The sequence below is a fragment of the Zeus faber genome, assembly GCF_960531495.2.
Source record: "Zeus faber genome assembly, chromosome: 7".
NCBI lineage: Eukaryota > Metazoa > Chordata > Actinopteri > Zeiformes > Zeidae > Zeus > Zeus faber.
The window spans coordinates 157694-177157 of NC_137203.1; the positions used below are offsets into that span (position 1 = coordinate 157694).

Consider the following 19464-nt stretch of genomic DNA (forward strand, 5'->3'; position numbering starts at 1 on the left):
TAGTCGGTCTATTAGAAAGGAATTTTCTACTTTTTATTTTATTTTATTTTTTATTTTTTCCTAGGACATAATGTGTGCTATCACCGGGTGCGTTGCATTACATTTCACTGCATATATGTATGGAAGTATGTATATGTATGTGACAAATAAAAATCTTGAATCTCTTGAATCTTGAATAGTGAGGACAGTCGAAAGAGTGAGAACAGTGGGAACAGTCGGAATTGTGAGAACAGTCGGAACAGTGGGAATAGTTGGATCAATCTGAACAGTGAAAACAGTGAGAAAAGTGGGAATAGTGACACCGGTCAGAACAGTGAGAACAGTGAGAACAGTGGGAACAGTGGGAACAATCTGAACAGTGAAAACAGTGAGAACAGTGGGAACAGTGGGAACAATCTGAACAGTGAAAACAGTGAGAACAGTGGGAACAGTGGGAACAATCTGAACAGTGAAAACAGTGAGAACAGTGGGAACAGTGGGAACAATCTGAACAGTGAAAACAGTGAGAAAAGTGGGAACAGTGGGAACAGTCAGAATAGTGAGAACAGTCTGAAGAGTGAAAACAATGGGAACATCTATCTATGTATCATCCATCCACCCATCCCCCCCTCCCTCCCTCCCTCCTTCTATCCATCCAACCATACATCCACCCCTTTCTCCATCCCTCCCTCCATTCATCCATCTATCTGTGTGTGTGTCTCTCTCACCAGAAAATGGGGGAAGGGCATTTAATCCCAAACGCGGAAAGGAGGGGGTGCAGAACGATGTCAGAAAAAAAGGAAAATGGAGGAAGTAGGACAACCTGACTGCAGAGAGAGGGAGGAGGAGGGAGAGAGCGAGAGAGGGCGTGCTAGCTGCTGTCGCGTTGCAGCATTAACTGGAAGAACCAATAACAGAGAGCGAGACAGGAACACAGACAGACAGACTCACAGAGAGACAGACAGGCAGTGAGTCTCTCTCCACTGACGGAAAAGATGGAGGCGTGACGTCTCTCCTCCATCGTGGTGAGACGCAGCTGCTTTGTCCTGTGTGCGTGTGTTTGTGTGAATGTGTATGTGTGTGTGTGTGCGTGTGTGTGTGTGTGTGTGTGTGTGTGTGTGTGTGTGTGTGGCTGTGTGTGTTTGTGTGTGTGTGTGTGTGTGTGTGTGTGTGTGTGTGGCTGTGTGTGTTTGTGTGTGTGTGTGTGTGTGTCTGTATGTGTGTTTGTGTGTCTGTGCGTTTGTGCGTGTATGTGTCTGTGTGTGTGTTTGTGTATGTGTCTGTGTGTGTGTGTGTGTATATGTTTGTGTGTGTGTTATGTCTGTGTGTGTGTGTGTGTGTGTGTGTGTGTGTGTGTGTGTGTGTGTGTGTGTGTGTGTGTGTGTGTGTCTTTGTGTGTGTGTGTTTTGTGTGTCTGTGTGTGTGTGTGTGTGTATGTGTCTGTGTGTGTGTGTGTGTGTGTGTGTGTGTGTGTGTGTGTGTGTGTGTGTGTGTGTGTGTGTGTGTGTGTGTGTGTCTGTGTGTGTGTGTGTGCGTGTGTGTGTGTGTGTGTGTGTGTGTGTGTGTGTGTGTGTGTGTGTGTGGTCATGCTAGTGAAATGGTCATCCATGTTTTCAGTAAAATCTGATCAGGTGTCTCTCTGTCACTTTGTTGATTTTATGTATATGGATCAAACTGAATAAATAATGTATGTTCGGGGGAGACAGACAGACAGACAGCCAGACAGACAGGCAGACAGACAGGCAGGCAGAGAGAGCCTGCTGTGCTCCAGTCCACCAAAAGGAGGTTCAGACCTCATGCTGTCATGTGTTTCCAGGTGTGTGATGCTCCAGGCATCTCCTAGCAACCAGCAGCTGTTGCTTAGCGCTAGTGCTGTGTCGTCGCTGGAGTTGAGGATGGAGCAGAACGTCCTGATCAAACCTGTTCACCCGTCCCTGCTGGGCCAGGAGTACTGCTTTGAGGTAAGAACCCTTCAGGATAATACTGCTGGGCCAGGAGTACTGCTTGGATGTAAGAACCCTTCAGAATAAAACTGTTGGGCCAGGAGTATCGCTTGGAGGTAAGAACCCTTCAGGGAAACACTGCTAGGCCAGGAGTACTGCTTGGATGTAAGAACCCTTCAGAATAAAACTGTTGGGCCAGGAGAACGGCGTGGAGGTAAGAACCCTTCAGATTAATACCGCTGGGCCAGGAGTACTGCTTGGAGGTAAGAACACTTCAGGATAATGCTGCTGGGCCAGGAGTACTGCTTCGAGGTAAGAACCCTTTAGGATATGATAAGACTAAGATAAGGTGTCCCCTAGGTGACCACCTCCTCGGGAACTAAGTGCTTCTCGTGCCGCTCGGCGGCAGAGCGTGACAAGTGGATGGAGAACCTGCGACGCGCCGTCCACCCCAACAAGGACAACAGCCGGAGGGTGGAGAACTTGCTGACAGTCTGGGTGGTTGAGGCCAAGGACCTGCCCGCCAAGAAGAGGTGGGTGATAAGATAAGATGCTTTATTTGAAGCTGAGGAGAATTCTCCGCACCTCGCCGGGATCCCATCGAACCGATCTAGTAGGGCTAAGTGGGCGCCGGTCGGGGGACAGGGCAGGGAGTCGGACCGGGAATCTGGAGGGCCGGTGGGTGGTGAACCAGACACAGTGCCAGCAGGGTTGGTTGTGATGTCAGCAGCGGTGGAGTGTACAGAGCGCCTCGTCCATCGATGTGCCCAGCTGGCGTAGCTGACGGTGGTGGTCCCCAGGGATACATGGCTGGTCTGCAACAGCCTGGTGGTGGTTTGTCCTCATCCGCTGCATCCGGTTAGAGGCGACATCTTGTCACCAACACCTTGAGGCAGGATGCAATTGCAATGCGAGATTTATTCAAAACAAGCACAGGGTCCAAGAGGAAGAGGAGCAGCTAACAGGGAGGCTTGCAGATGGAAAGGAGAAGAAGGAGTCCTCATGTGTTCTCGGTGCTTGAAGCAAACAGAACTATTTGCTGCTTCACATTTACTGTGTTACTGATGTCCAGTCATGGAGGAAGAGGAGGAGGAAGAGGAAGAAGAGGTATTGGAGAAAGAAGAGGAGGAAGAGGAAAAGGAGAAAGAAGAGGAAGAAGTGGAAGAAGAGGAACAAGAGGAAGATGTGAAAGAAGAGGAAGAGGAGGAAGTGGTATAGTAGAAAGAAGAGGAGGAAGAGGAAGAGGAGAAAGAAGAGGAGGAAGTGGAGGAAGAGGAAGAAGAGGAAGAAGTGGGAACGAAGAGGATTTAAATGTATATTTAATACAACACAGACATTTAATTCTATGATAAAATTATAGAACCCAGAATCGCGTTTGTGGCGCCGCCCCTTGTGGCCGCCTGTGCGAGCACCTTGTGTCGATTTCCCACATTTTAGTATTTTTAGTATTTTTAGAGCTTATAGGTTATTGTGCGTGATGTGGATGTCATGACATTTCACTGCATATACTGTATGTATGACCATATGTATATCTCTGTGACAAATAACCTCTTGAACTTGAACTTGAAGAAGTGGAAGAAGTGGAACACAAAGCGGAAGAAGAGGAATAGTTTAAACTTCTGGTTTGATTCGGTTAGAAGTAATTAATGAAAAAACAGGAATAGAGACTAAAATACTGTCTACTGTGTGTACAGGTACTGTGTACTGGGTACTGTGTACAGGTACTGTGTACTGTGTGTACAGGTATTTCTTGGAGTTGTGCCTGGACGGTGCCCTCTACGCCCGGACTTCGTGCAAGCTGCGTGGCGGCAGCGTGTTCTGGGGCGAGCGTTTCCACTTCACCGGCCTCCCACCGCTCAGCACTGTGACCTTTCACCTCTACCGCGACCCCGACAGGAAGCGGAGGCGGGACAAGAGCAGCTACGTGGGGCTGGTCAGCATCCCTGTCGCCACGGTGACCAGCAGGCAGCTGGTGGAGAAGTGGTACACAGTGAGCACCAGCACCACCCGAGGTAGCCTAAGCATGTAGCACTTAGCATGTGTTGGGCTAGCCTTAGCATTTAGCCTTAGCATGTAGTCTTAGCATTTAGCCTTAGCATTTAACCTTAACATGTAGCCTTAGCATTTAGCCTTAACATGTAGCCTTGGTATTTAGCATTAGCATTTGCCTTAGCATGTAGCCTTAGCGTGTAGCCTCGGCATGTAGCCTTAGCATGTAGCATTAGCATGTAGCCTACGCATTTAGCCTTTGAATGTAGCCTTCGCATTTAGCCTTAGCATATAGCTTTCTCATTAAGCGTGAGCATGTAGCCTGAGCAATTGATTTCGTTTCACCTATAATTAGTTCTCCGGGATACATTGAGCGGTGGACCCCCATTTTCAATGATGCCAAGATCACATTATGCAGAAAAATAAAATAACATAAATAACAAAAGTAAAAAGCTAAAATAAGTCAAGATGACAATAAGAACACGAACATCAACATTGGTTAAAACAATTACATTCTAAAACAATGAGATTCGTAAGCATATTTCTAAAATGTCTCAATGGTATCAAGGAATCAATATTTAAAGTGCATCACAATGTTATCTCATGTAATCCAGTCCTGAGAGCAGTTTTGATAAACTCCTCCGACAATGAGGTGTAATAGGGAAGTCATGTCAAATGGTCAATTTTTTTAGGAGTGCTTTCTAAATGAACACATGCCAGTGTTGATCTTGTCTGGCAGAGAGAGAGGACCAGACAACTTTTTCATAAAGAGTACAATGATGGTATTGTAGGTATCAGCAGTAATACATCTAAAAGCGGAGTGATATACAGCGTCTAAGGGCTTAAGGGTGGTGACAGCAGAATATATATGACATCACCATCATCCGGCACAGAAAGTCATATACTTTCAACAATCTTTGTTCTACTAAACATGGGAAAGCAGCTTCTATTTCCTTAAAGAAAGACACGTTTGGGCTGCAGCTTTTCAACCAGTTTATCAATATGAAATAAAAAAGTGAGTTTATCATCGATCCAGAAGCCTAAATATTTATAGTGTGGGACTCTTTCAATAGCTGTACTGAGTTAAGTGCTAATCTGTAGTTTGCTATAATCTATTTCCATAGCTCTTGTGAATAGCATTCATTTAGTTTTCTCAGCATTTAAAACAAGTTTGAAATCAGTAAGTGCCTCTTGAAGAACATTAAAAGAAAGTTGCAGATTGTCAACAGCCAATTGCATGGATTCAACCCAACAATATAAGATAGTGTCATCTGCGTACAGATGGACACTACTGGTATTCTAAGACCAGACAATATCATTGATATAAATTGTGAAAAGGACCGGTCCTGAAATCGAACCTTGAGGGACACCTATTGTTATGGATAAAAACGCACATTGAACTTTACCTGTTTACATGCACTGCTTCTGTCAGAGAGGTTGTTTGGAACCATCTATAGCATTGGGGTCACAGCCAATATTTAGCAGTCTGCGTAAGAGCAGGGAATGATCAACTGTATCAAAGGCTTTTGATAGGTTCATGAACAGAGCAGCACAATGCTTATTTCTATCCACCGCTGTCAAACAATATAATTTAAAGTGAAAGATGCTGCAGAGATGGTGCTGTGGTTTGCCCTAAAACCAGATTGGTGATGGCTCAACACAGAATACTGAGCTATAAAAGTCTGGAGGTTGGTTATTTACTATTGATTCCAGTATTTTAGACAAACAGGACAATTTAGAGATGGGACGATAGTTATTAAATCACTATTATCTCCTCCTTAATGCAATGGAGTAATGTCAGCAACTTTCCACACTTTCAGAATTATACCTAATGAAATGGATACATTTAAAATATGTGTTATACATAAAATCATCAAGACAGAGACCTGGAGAAAGAAAGGTGCCAGATTGTCTCCTCCAGTTGCTTTCTTTGAGTCAATGATGATAACTACATTAGGAGTGAGAAGCTGGAGGGAACTGAGGGACAGGACTTCCAGTATGTACAGAGACATCCATTCCTGGATTACTCAGATTTAACAGATCCATTGCTTCCATTTTCATAAAGTTCATTTAAGTTTCATAAAAATTTTTCTCAAATGCTGTGCATATTTCCTTGTAATCAGGTATTATACACTGACCTGAGTTTGCGTGTGTGGGCATGGAACCTGCATTGTTTTTCTTAGTTGAATTCACTACCTTGCAGAATTTGGCTGAATTTCAATTACAACTAAAGGTGGTATTTAAATAATAATCAAATTTTGATTTCCTCACTGACAATGTAAATGTATTTCTTAATTGCCTAAAAGCAAACCAATGGGGAGGGATTTTCTTGTGAGGACCCAAGCCTTGTTTTTTAATTTGAACAGGGATGATAGTTCAGAGGTGAACCAAGGATTGGACCTATCTTTAGTGCTTTGCTTTATAAACGAGGGATGTTTGTAAACCACTGAGTTGAAGGTGCCTTTAAAATGATCCAGTGCAGAGTCGGGGATTTCTAAAGTATTTGAGTTATCACCAAAAAAGATGTAAGAAGGCCTGCTTCGAAAATCTCTCTTGACAACGTCTCGCGCTAACAAGCCCTAGACAACAGAAGCAACAGTTTTATCACTCCTATTGGATAAGGTCTGATCAATTAAAGTTGACTTGGGGTAGGGTGAGTAATCTCTCTCCAATAGTTGGACACATTAGTCAACCAACTGAGATTAAAAACACCAAGACTATCATCTCCCAATTACGATATTGAGAGATTAGATCTGTCAATTTATCAATGGTGACAGAGCAGCAGAGGGAGGTCTCTAAATCCCAATCACAGCAATTGAATTATTAGGCCCTAAATTGACCTTCGGTGCAAGAAATTCGAAACCTCTCTGTATAGTGACCTTATTAAGAACTGTAGCTGAAAGACATGATTTAATAAAAATGGCCACCCCAACTCCTCTTGCAGATCCGTCTATATAAACAAAGAAATTATTTTCATTTAAAGATAGCTTAGAATAACTGATGTGTTTCTTTAGCAAAGTTTGAGTCAGCACCAATATATCTTCTTCTTCTTTGGGCTGCTTCCATTAGGGGTCGCCACAACAGATCATCTGCCTCCAATACTTTCTGTTCTGCGAATCTTCCTCCCTGACACCAACCGCCTGCATGTCCTCCCTCACCACATCCATAAACCTTCTCTTTGGCCTTCCTTTTTTCCTCTTGCCATCCTCAGCATCCTTCTCCCAATGTAACTCTCATCTCTCCTTCACACGTGTCCAAACCACCTCAATCTCGCCTCTCTCACTTTTTCACCAAACTGTCCAACCTGAGCTGTCCCTCTAATGTACTCATTCTTATTCCTGTCCATCCTCATCACTCCCAATGAAAATCTCAAAATACTCAACTCTGCCACCTCCAGTTCAGCAACCTGCTTTTTTGTCAGTGCCACCACCCCTAAACCATACAACATAGCTGGTCTCACTACCATCCTGTAGACCTTCCCCTTCACTCTTGCTGGATCTTCACAGATCACTCCGGACACTCTTCTCCACCCACCCCGCTCTGCCCAAACTCATCCACCTTCTCCACCTCCACTCCTTGCATTCTCAGCTTTTAGCCACCCTTCCTAATATTCAGGCACATGTATTCTGTCTTACTCCTGCTGAATGTCATTCCTCTTCTCTCTAATGCATGCCTCCACTTCTCCAGGCTCTCCTCAACCTGCTTCCTACTCTTACTACAGATCACAATGTCATCCGCAAACATCATAGTCCAGGAAGACTCCTGCCTGATTTTGTCTGTTAACCTGTCCATTATCATTGCAAACAAGAAAGGGCTCAGAGCTGTACTTCTCTGCCACCCTCGACTTCCTCATGCAATACCACACTTCCTCTCTCGGCACCCTATCATATGCTTTCTCTAAATCCACAAAGACGGAGTGCAACTCCCTCTGCCCTTCCCTGTACTTTTCCATCAGCATTCTTGAAGCAAAAATTGCATCTGTAGTACTCTTTCCTGGCATGAAACCATACTGCTGCTCGCTGATCCGCATCTGTCCTCTTAATGTAGCCTCCACTACCCTTTCCCATAGCTTCATGCTGTGGCTGATCAACTTTATTCCCCTGTAGTTACTACAGCTCTGTGCGTCTCCCTTATTCTTGAAGATGGGTACCAGTACACTTCTTCTCCATTCCTTCGGCATCCTCTCCCTTTCCAGGATGGTGTTAAACAGTCTGATTAGGAACACCACTGCCATCTCACCGAAACATTTCCATACTTCCCCAGGTATGTCATCTGGGCCAACTGCCCTTCCACTCTTCATCTTCTTTAATGCTGTTCTCACCTCATTTGCTGCACTTCTTGATCCACTATCCCCACATCATCCACTCTTCTCTCCCTCTCATTTTCTTCATTCATCAACTCCTCAAAGTACTCCTTCCACCTTCTCAACACACTCTCCTCACTCGTCAGCACATTCCCATCATTATCCTTGATCACCCTTAACCTACTGTACATCCTTCCCAGCTTGGTCCCTTTGTCTTGCCAATCGGTACAAGCCCTTTTCTCCTTCCTTACTGTCCAACCTCTAATACAACTCATCGTACGCCTTTTCCTTTGCCTTTGCCACTTCTCTCTTCACCTTGCATTTCCACCTACTGCCTGCCTTATTTCATCCCTAAATTGCATGCAACAACTTCCACCATTTTATCTTTGGCTCTTCTTTCATTCTCTTCCTCTTCTTGGCCTCCAGAGTCATCCTACAGACCACCATACAATGCTGCCTAGCAACACACTACCATCACTTTACAGTCACTAATCTCTTTCAGATTGCACCTCCTTCATAAAATGTAGTCCACCTGTGTGCACCTGCCTCTACTCTTGTATGTCAACCTATGTTCCTCCCTCTTCTTCAAATATGTATTCCCAACAGCCATTTCCATCCTTTTGGCAAATCCACCACCATTTGTCCTCCCACATTCCTTTCCTTGACATCATACCTACCCATCACCTTCTCATCACCTATGTCTCTGAGCCCTTTGCCAACATGCCCATTGAGATCTGCTCCAACGACCACTCTCTCTCCCTTAGGGATGCTCTCCACCACTACATCCAACTCACTAAAGAATTATTTTTTCTCTTCCATCTCGCACCCAGCTTGGGGAGATCATGCACTGACCACATTCATTATCACGCCATCAATTTCCAGCTTTAAGCTCATCACTCTGTCCGACACTCTCATCACCTCCAAAACACTCTTGACTCTTCCTTCAAGACTATCCCTACCCCATTTCTCCTGCCATTCACTCCATGGTAGAACAGTTTGGACCCGGCTCCGATACTCCTGGCCTTACTCCCCTTCTACCTGGTCTCTTGTACAGATAGTACATCTACCTTCCTTCTCTCCATCATGTCAGCCAGCTCTCTCTCTTTACCCTTCATAGTGCCAACGTTCAAAGTTCCTACTCTCAACTCTACTCTCCTACCCTTCTTCCTCTCCTGCTGTCTCCAGACACGCCTTCTACCTCTTCTTCGGCCAACAGAAGCACAATTTCCACTGGCACCCTGTTGACTAACAGCACCATTGGCAGTCGTTGTTAACCCGGGCCTCGACCGGTCCGGTATGGAAATCAGATTTGTTGCCGCATGTTTGATTTGGCATGGTTTTTACGCCAGATGCCCTTTCTGACCCAACCGTCTCTATTCATCTGGGAAAGGGGCCGGCACTGATGATACACTGGCTTGTGCACCCCAAGTGGCTAGATTCGTCAGCACCAGTATATCAGGGTCCGTTTGAGAAACAAGAATCTTGAGATGATCCAATTTTTGATGTTGAAGCACACTTCTAATATTGAGATGAATTAGACGCAGACCTTTCATATTTTTAAAAGTATGTGGATTAAATATGGAGGCTGGGTTAAACTCAGATGAATGCAATCCGGGGGAAGTGGTATGGGATTGTAGGGGAACCGTAATTAGATGTGAAGTAGCTGCAGCACGCTTTAAACGTTGTATATAAGGTCCAGCAATGGACCTAACGGGAATGGTTGTGTAGTTTGTAGTGGAAGGCATACCAGTTCTGTTCAGTCGAGCTTAGTGGGCTGCAGGAGTATGGGATGGAGGAGGTGGCTGTATACTGAATGCACATGTGGGACTCACTGACTGTCAGGTGATGAATGCATTGTAGGAGAGCACTGTGAGTCCAATGTTTATGGAAAATAGATGGGATCCTTCATGTTTTGGATGGAGGGGATAGTTATTAAAAAAATATATTCTATTACAGAAGATTGTGAAGTTGTCCACGAAGGGGATGACTAAGTTGCAGCACTGTTTATGAGGCAGACAAAATCTTCTTTGAGTTTTTCTGGCTGCTTAATTAACAGCTGTGGGATTGATCAAGCAGCTGTGGGATGGCAATGTTTATGTGCTCAACGCATGTACCTGGAGGGCAGAAAGTGTGGCACCTGTTGATTTGGACATGACGGACCATGGATGACCCAACGACCAGCACGGGGGAACAGCCAGCATGACTGTCTTCTGCCGCCAACACGGAGGATGTCCCAGGGTGCGTACCAACAGAAGAGCGAGGCGGAGGTTCCACGTGGTGCTCAGCCACTTCAGGTCCAAGATACGGAGAAGGCTGGCATCAGTAGAGTGGAGCGTGCCTTCCTTGGCAATTGACGGACCGCTGGATAGACCGCCCAGGCATGGAACCAGAGGAGGAGGAGGCTGGCAGCAGAAGAGAGCTAGCTGGGCCCTCGATGCAACGGCAGACTGCGATTCTCCACCCAGAAGGATGAACTCCAGTATGTCCCTGACATCGACTGTGGGCTCCAGGGCTTGGAATCTGTTTTCCAGCCAGAGACTCTCTGGCAGAGAGAATGGATCCAGGCCAGGGGAGAGTGGTGTCAAAGTCCAGTTTGATCACAGCCGAGGACATGGAGCAGGAGATGTGCTTAGCCTGAACGCGAGGTCAGTCAACTTTTCTAGAGCGCTGAATCTGTCGACAGTTCTCACAGTCCAAGGAGGTAGGCATTGACGCCAGCATAGTTAGCAATATGCTAAGTTAATATGCTAACTAGCACGAAAGCCAAGTATTTTATATCTTTATTCGTCACACACACACGCTTCAAATGGTGGCCGGTGAAATGAGTTATCTGCAGTTGACCCATCCTGGCTTGTTCGTACTCCAGGGGGCAGCCAGGAGCAGTGCACAGCATATAGCGACGTGCCCAGGGACCTGGTTACAAATGTCCATCACTGGTCAGACGACGATGTTCTGCATGTTTTTGGAGTGGAGTCCTTACTGACATTACATGGAGGAATGCCCATGTGAGCACGGGGAGAACATGCAAACTCCACACAGAAAGGACCCTAATCGGGAGATAAACCGCCGGAGAACAGTGCCAACACCACCCCAGGCAGGAATCAAACCCATGACCTTCTCGCTGTGAGGCAGCAGTGCAATGCACTGTGCCAACGTACCCACAAAAAAAAAAAAATTAGGAGTGCTTCATGAATTTGCGTGTCATCCTTGTGCAGGGGCCATGCTAATCTTCTCTGTATCGTTACAATTTTAGTATTTGTCCGACTGAAGTGGGAGATATAGTCGTAGAAGCGAAGTCTGTGTTCCAAAATTCGATAAACAGTTCAGGCGAGGGTCATAGCCAAAATAATAATAACACAGTGCAAATAATCCAAAATCCGTAAAATCAAAATAGGGCAAAATAAGGAAGCTATTCAGTGTAGTCTCACATGGATGTAACTTGACAGCCAGATGTGACTTAGCCTAAGCATGTAGCCTCAGCATTTAGCCTTAGCATGTAGCCGTAGCATGTATTGAGCTAGCCTTAGGATGTAGCCTTAGCATGTAGCCTTAGCATGAAGCCTTAACATGGAGCTTCAGCATTTAACCTTGGCATGTAGCATTAGCATGTAGCCTTAGCATGTAGCCTTAGTGTCTCATCTTATTAATGATCATATACTGTATTTAAGAGAGCACTCTCTGACTGTTATCACTCCACATCTTATTATTATTACCCTATTTCATCAAATAGTGTCCGTGGCCTGTATTGAGGCAGGCTTATGCCACGCAATGCAAACACATGTATTGTGAAAAAGAGAGCGGTAGTAGCTACTTCCACAGGGGAATTACAGTTTTCTGAGTTCGCCTTCAACGCACCACATCCTGCTTTGGCGTGCCGGAGAGCGGCAACACTCAGGGCGGGGCATTGGCCCCAAGAAGTGCTACTCATGGCAGCAGGAAACAGAGTAAATGAAATACCTACACAATGAAAACAGTTTTTATTTGTTTAAGGGCAGGGCTCTTCACTGGAAGAAGCGTCGCAGCTCCGGTCAGTTTTTTAGGATGGTCTCTATTTGAGGCAGGCTTGTATTTGTTTGTGTTGACCAGGCCCCCGGCATTTATCAGAGGCCTCATTTTTTTTATCTGAGGAAATATGGTATTGCAGCAAAGTTTGCTACGTAATTCCTTCCAGCTCCACGACGCCCAACTTCCAGATGTACTTTTATCCCATCCTGTGTATAAGTACAATGAGGTAATTGATCCTGGAATTTAAATTAAAAAAAGATGGCGGTTCAACCAATTGAACATATTGATTCATAGAAAATTGCTTCAAACACAGATTTAGTGAACCACAATTTGAATTTGAGTTTAATCCCTTTAATGAAAACATATAAATAATATCAATTATATCAATAATTTCAATAAAATCAATAATATAAATAATATAAATAATATGAATGATATAAATAATATGAGTACTATAAATAATATGAATACAATAATACAAATAATTTGTAGCGTATTAATATATTTACATATTACCTTTGCATTAAAATGATGAATAATGAAGGTGAAATCACAACGACCTTTTGATTACAAGGTGATTGATTCCAAAGTGATTAACAGAGTGATGTCACTTCGTGTCTAGGGAGGTCATCGGGGCCTTCGGTCCGGATCCGGGCCCGGTACCAGAGCATGATAGTCCTGCCCATGGAGCGCTACAAGGAGCTAGCGGAGTGGATCAGCGCCAACTACCTGCTGCTCTGCTCCGCACTGGAGGCTAGTGTTAGCCTGCGAGCAAAAGAGGAGCTAGCCACCGCGCTGGTCCACATTCTGCACAGCACGGGCAAAGCTAAGGCAAGTACACACTAACTAGTAGACACTAGAAAGTACACACATGATATTACACACTAACTAGTAGACACTAGAAAGTACACATACAATATTGTAGCGTTTTGGGGAATAGAGGGGGGCCGAGATTTCCCAGCATGCTTTGTCGTGTGTTTTGGGGTTGTCGGGGAAGGGGATTGTTTTATGTAATGTTCATTGTAAAGTAATGTTAATGTTATGCCGTTGTAAGTGTTAGTTAGCCATGTTTCATGTGTTATGGTAGATTGTTATTACTTTTATGTGTTAAGATTGTTGCACAGGAGTGAGTGTGTGTGCCATTAGTGACATGCCTGCCCTGATAACAGTGTGGTGAATAAATGCTGAGCACTCTGAGTGATAAAGATCCCTCTTGATTGAGAAATCAAATCTCCTGCCTCTTGCTCGCTCAAAGAAGCCCTAGCTCCCTACAGTATTACACACTAACTTGTAGACAGTATAAAAGTACACACAAGATGTTACACACTAACTAGTAGACAAAGAGAAGTACACACAAGATGTTACACACTAACTATTAGACACTAGAAAGTACACACAAGATGGTACACACTAACTAGTAGACACTAAAAGTGCACACATTATGTTAGACACTAGAAAGTACACACACAAGATTACACACTAACTAGTAGACACTAGAAAGTACACACAAGATGTTACACACTAACTAGTAGACACTAGAAAGTACACACATGATGTTAGATACTAGAAAGTACACAAACAATATTACACATTTACTTCTAGACATTAGAAAGTACAAAGACAATATTACATGCTAACTATTAGAAACTAGAAAGTACCACAGTAAGAAAGAAACACATGGGGATGGTAGCTCAGGAGGTAGAGCTGGTGGTCTAGTGATCCAAAGGTTGCTGGTTGGATCCCAGGCTCCTCCTGCTAGCATGCTGTAGTGTCCTTGAGCAAGACACTTAACCCCTCATTGCTCCTGATGGCTGCGTCCGTCGGTCTTTGAACAATTGTAAGTCGCTTTGGATAAAAGCGTCTGATCAATGACTAAATGTAATGTAAATGTAATGTAATACACACTATTTTACATACTAACTAGTAGACACCAGTAAGTACACACACAATATTACACACTATCTAGTAGACACAAGAAGGTATACACACAATATTACGCACTATCTAGTAGACACTAGAAAAGACATACTAAATATTACACACTAACTAGTAGACACTATTAAGTACACACATGATGTTACACACTAACTAGTAGACACTAGAAAGAACACACACGATATTACACACTAACTAGTAGACGCTATAAAAGTACACAAGATGTTACACACTAACTAGCAGACACTAGAAAGTACACACATGATGTTACACACTAACTAGTAGACACTAGAAAGTACACACACAATATTACACACTAACTAGTAGAAACTAGAAAGTACACACACAATGTTACATACTAGTAGACAGGAGAAGGTACACACATGATATTACACACTAACTAGTAGACACTATAAAGTACACACACAATGTTACACACTAACTAGTAGACACTAGAAAGTACACACACGATATTTCACACTAACTAGTAGACACTATAAAAGTACACACACAATGTTACACACTAACTAGTAGACACTAAAAGTGCACACATTATGTGACACACTAACTAGTAGACACTAAAAGTGCACACATTATGGGACACAATAACTAGTAGACACTAAAAGTGCACACATTATGTGACACACTAACTAGTCGACACAAAAGGTAGACGCAGAATACTACACACTAACTAGTAGACACTAGAAAGTACACACACAACATTACACACTAACTCGTAGACACTAGAAAATGCAGGCACAATATTACACACTATCTAGTAGACACCAATAAGTACACACTATTTTACACACTAACTAGTAGACACCAGTAAGTACACACACAATATTACACACTAACTAGTAGATTGCAGTAAGTACACACAATATTACACACCAAGTAGTAGACACTAGAAAGTACACGCACAATATTACACACCAACTAGTAAACACCAGTAAGTACACACACAATATTACACAGTAAGTAGTTGCCACTAGAAAGTACACGCACAATATTACACACTAAGTCGTAGACACCAGTAAGTACACACACAATATTACACGCTAACTAGTAGACACCAGTGGGTACACACAATTTTAGAAACTAAGTCATAGACACCAACAAGTATGCACACAATATTACACACAGACTAGTAGATCGCAGTAAGTACACACAATATTAAACATCAAGTAGGAGACATCCGTGAGTACACCAAATATGACATTCTTACTAGTGTGTAATAACTACCATACTAACTTGTACATGCTAACTAGATAATGTCGATAAAATATAGTGTCTATACCGTAAGTCCTTGAGTGTAGTACATTGCTGTAATACAGTGTAGTACAGCTTAGTACAATGTAGTGCAGTGTAGTACAGTGCAGTGTAGTACAGTTCAGTGTAGTACAGTACAGTGTAGTACAGTGTAATTCAGGCAAGTCAGGTTTATTTATAAAGCACATTTCAAGCAATTCAACGTGCTTTACATAAAACATCAAAAGAAGACAAAGTGCAAAAGAAACATTGTGCATTATAAAAGGACATAGAATGCGTAAAGAAAAAAATAGAATACATAGAATACATAAAGTAAAAAAATACAATACATAGAATACATAAAGTACAAATATAGAATACATAGAATAGATAAAGTAAAAAATGGAATACTTAGAATAGATAACGTAAAAAAAGAATCCATAGAATACATAAAGTTAAAAATGGAATACATAGAATATATAAAGTAAAAAAATAATACATAGAATACATAAAGTTAAAAATAGAATACATAGAATGTATACAGTAAAAAATAGAATACATAGAATGTATACAGTAAAAAATAGAATACATAGAATACATAAAGTTAAAAATGTTATACATAGAATAAGTCAAGTTAAAAATAGAATACATAGAATGCATGAAGTAAAATAATACAATACATAGAATATATAAAGTAAAAAAATAATACATAGAATACATAAAGTTTAAAATAGAATACATTGAATGTATACAGTAAAAAAATTGAATACATAGGATACATAAAGTTAAAAATGTAATACATAGAATACGTCAAGTTAAAAATAGAACACATAGAATGCATGTAGTAAAATAATACAATACATAGAATTCATCAAGTAAAAGAATAGAATACACAGAATGCATAAAGCAAACAAATAGAATACATAACATTAAAAATTGAATACATAGAGTAGATCGAGTTAGAAATTTAATATACAGAATGCATAAAGTAAAAGAAATACAATACATAGAATACATAAAGAAAAATAATAGAATACATTGAATATATAAAGTTAAAAACTGAATACATAGAATGCATGAAGTAAAAAAATAGAATACATATAATGCATAAAGTAAAAAATAGAATGCATGAAGTAAAAATAGAATACATAGAATGCATAAAGTAAAAAAATGGAATACAAAAATGTATAAAGTAAAAAATAGAATGCATAAAGTGAAAATAGAATATATAGAATACATCAGGTTTAAAAAAATAGAATACATAGAATGTATACAAGTTACAGTGCAGTGCAATAAATGAATCAAAGAAACCTTTTAACTCTTTGTTAACAATTATTTTGCCTATTCCCAAAATAGCGTTTTACCTTGTCAAGGAGATATCTTAGCCCCGGAGAACCGGTCTGGAGATCTTTCAGTTATCTGATATCGCTGTTTCAGATGGGCCAAGGCCATTATAATACAGTGCACACAAAGCCACTCGTATTCACATTTCAACAAGGTAATTCAAAGTTCTTTACATAAAACATCAGAAGCATCAACACATTATAAAGTTCAGTGCTTTATAAACCAACAAGTTTTTTGAAATCAATTATTTGATGGAAGGAAGCCAGTGTGAAGATGTGAGAGCTGGAGTTATGTGATCTAGTTTCTTGGTCTTAGTGAGAATGGAGCAGCAGCATTCTGAATCAACTGCAGCTGTTTGATGGATCTTTTTGGGAGAGCTGCAAAGACACCGTTACCGTCGTCTAGTCTATTAAAGATGAATGTATGGACAAGTTTTTACAAATTCTGCTGAGACATAAGTCCTTTAATCCTTTATGTTTTTAAGGTGATAGTAGGCTGACTTTGTTTTAATGTGGCTGTTGAAATGTAGGTCCAAGTCCATGACTACACCAAGATTTCTGGTTTGGTTTGTGCTTTTTAACATTACTGATTGAGGCTGAGCACTGAGCCTTAGTCGTTCTTCCTTTGCTCCAAAAACAATTGCTTCAGTTTTGTCTTGTTTAATTGGAGAACATTCTGGCACATCCAATTGTTGATTTGTTCAATGCACTTGCTCATTGATTATATTTGACCATAGTCCCCTGGTGATATGGTTATGTAAATTTAAGTGTCGTCGGCGTATTAATGGAAACATATTTTGTTGGTTTCCATAATCTGGGTCAGTGGGACCATGTAGATGTTAAGCAGAAGAGGCCCCGGAATGGAGGCTTGGGTAAATCCACATTTCATTTTTCTCCAGTCAGATGTGTAATTACCAATAGACACAAAGTAGTCCCTGTCCTTCAACTAGAATTTAAACCAGTTTAGTCCTATGCCAGAAAGTCCCACCTAGTTTTTCAGTAGGTCTAGAAATATGCTGTGGTCAACCGTGTCAAATGCAGCACTGAGATCCAGTAATACTAAGACTGAAATTCTGCCACTGTGTTTAGATGCACATCACTGAAGACCTGAATTGTTCATTAGTGAGGCGTCGAGATTGTTCTTTTTTTAAGAGTGGCTTGATGTAGGCTGTTTACATGGCCTGTGTGAAAGAAACCTGAGAGAAGAGACGTGTTGACAATTTGTAGAAGATCTGAGGCCATGCAATAAAAAAATAAATAAAATATAAAAAAATTGAAAAAGCCTGTTGTCAGAATATTTACGCAGCAGGAAGAGGATTTAACATGTTGCATAATGTCCTCCAAGTTTTTATGGTTGATAATATCAAATTGTGTCATGGTATTTTAATTGATTTTTCGTGGACAGCACATCTCCTGTACCTGATATGGCAATGACTGCATGTGCAATTTTCAGAATTTTGTCGATGAAGGAGGTGAATTTACTGCAGGCACTGGTGGATGTCAGTTCAGAGGCTACTGACAAAGGATGGTTTGTTAGCCTGTCGACAGTAGCAAACAAGGCATTATTTTTTTTTTGGGCGATGATGTCAGAGATGAAGGAGCACCTTGCATTTCTCAATTCCAAATCATAAATGCCAAGTCTCTCTTTATGGATGTCATAATGAACGTGGAGATTTGTTTTTCATCACCTGGGTTCAGCTTTTCCACACTTTTTTCTATTCTTACCAGCGTGGCATTTCTCCATGAAGATCTTTTCTTACCACAGACCACCTTCACCTTAATAGGTGCAATGGCATCAATAACATTTGTCATTTTACAGTTGAAATGATCTACAAGCTCATTGACTGAGACCCAAGAGAGGGCGGGTGTGGAAGAGAAAGCCTGAATAAATATTTCACTGGTGTTTTCAATGATATAGCGTTTTGTGATTACCTCTGTTTGAACATTTGTGTGCACGGAGATAGTAAACTGAAAGAAAACACAGGGATGATCAAACAGAGCAACATCTGTTCCCACCACCTTAGGAATGTTCAGACCCTTGGTGATGATTAAGTCCAGCATGCGGCCCTTGTTGTGTGTGGCCGTGGTCACATGCTGAGTCAGCCCATAGTTATCAAGAACACAACACAGTTCTTTGGTCCCTTTGTCGTGGGGGTTGTCAACATGGATGTTTAAATCAGACACAATATCCAGACAATACTATCAAAGTCAATACAGATTATAGACAGCAGTTCAGCACGGTCATCAAAGAGGTTGCACAGTATTCAGGTGGCCTGTACATATTTAGGATATATAGCTCGAGAGGAGGAATTCAACTGAAGAGCCACATATTCAAAAGAAGCAACATTTCCATAAGATATCTGCTTTCCTTTGAGGGAATCATCAAACAGAATGGTAACAAGCAGGTGGCTTGTTTATGCACTCTGGCTTCACGCATAAAACTGAAGTTGGGCGGGGTCGACTTGATAAGAACAGCTGCACTGTTATCTTGGTCTGACCAAGTTTCAGTTTAAAACATCAAATCAAGGTTGTGCTTGATAATAAAATCATCAATTAAAAATGTTTTTCCTGCCAACGGCCCAAGTTTTATAAAGCTAGATCTAATGTGTTAGAGGCATTCACTGCTTGGATGCTAAATGAGTTAAATTTGCAGAATGGGTTGGTGCTTTCTGTATCTTAGCAAATTCACCATTCTTTTTCTATTTCGTATCAAAAC

General features: G+C 41.8%; 1 protein-coding gene across 1 annotated transcript in view; it reads left to right on the forward strand.

Annotated features, from left to right (window-relative positions):
* The first annotated feature begins 1841 nt into the window (after positions 1–1841).
* Positions 1842–19464, forward strand: part of LOC307232945 (disabled homolog 2-interacting protein-like) — a 47294-nt gene continuing 29671 nt past the window's right edge. The window contains exons 1-4 of the mRNA XM_080004160.1: positions 1842–1940; positions 2283–2455; positions 3666–3934; positions 12842–13050. Coding sequence (XP_079860286.1) covers positions 1875–1940; positions 2283–2455; positions 3666–3934; positions 12842–13050 — 717 coding nt within the window. The 5' untranslated portion in view covers positions 1842–1874. The remainder of the gene's footprint in view (positions 1941–2282; positions 2456–3665; positions 3935–12841; positions 13051–19464) is intronic.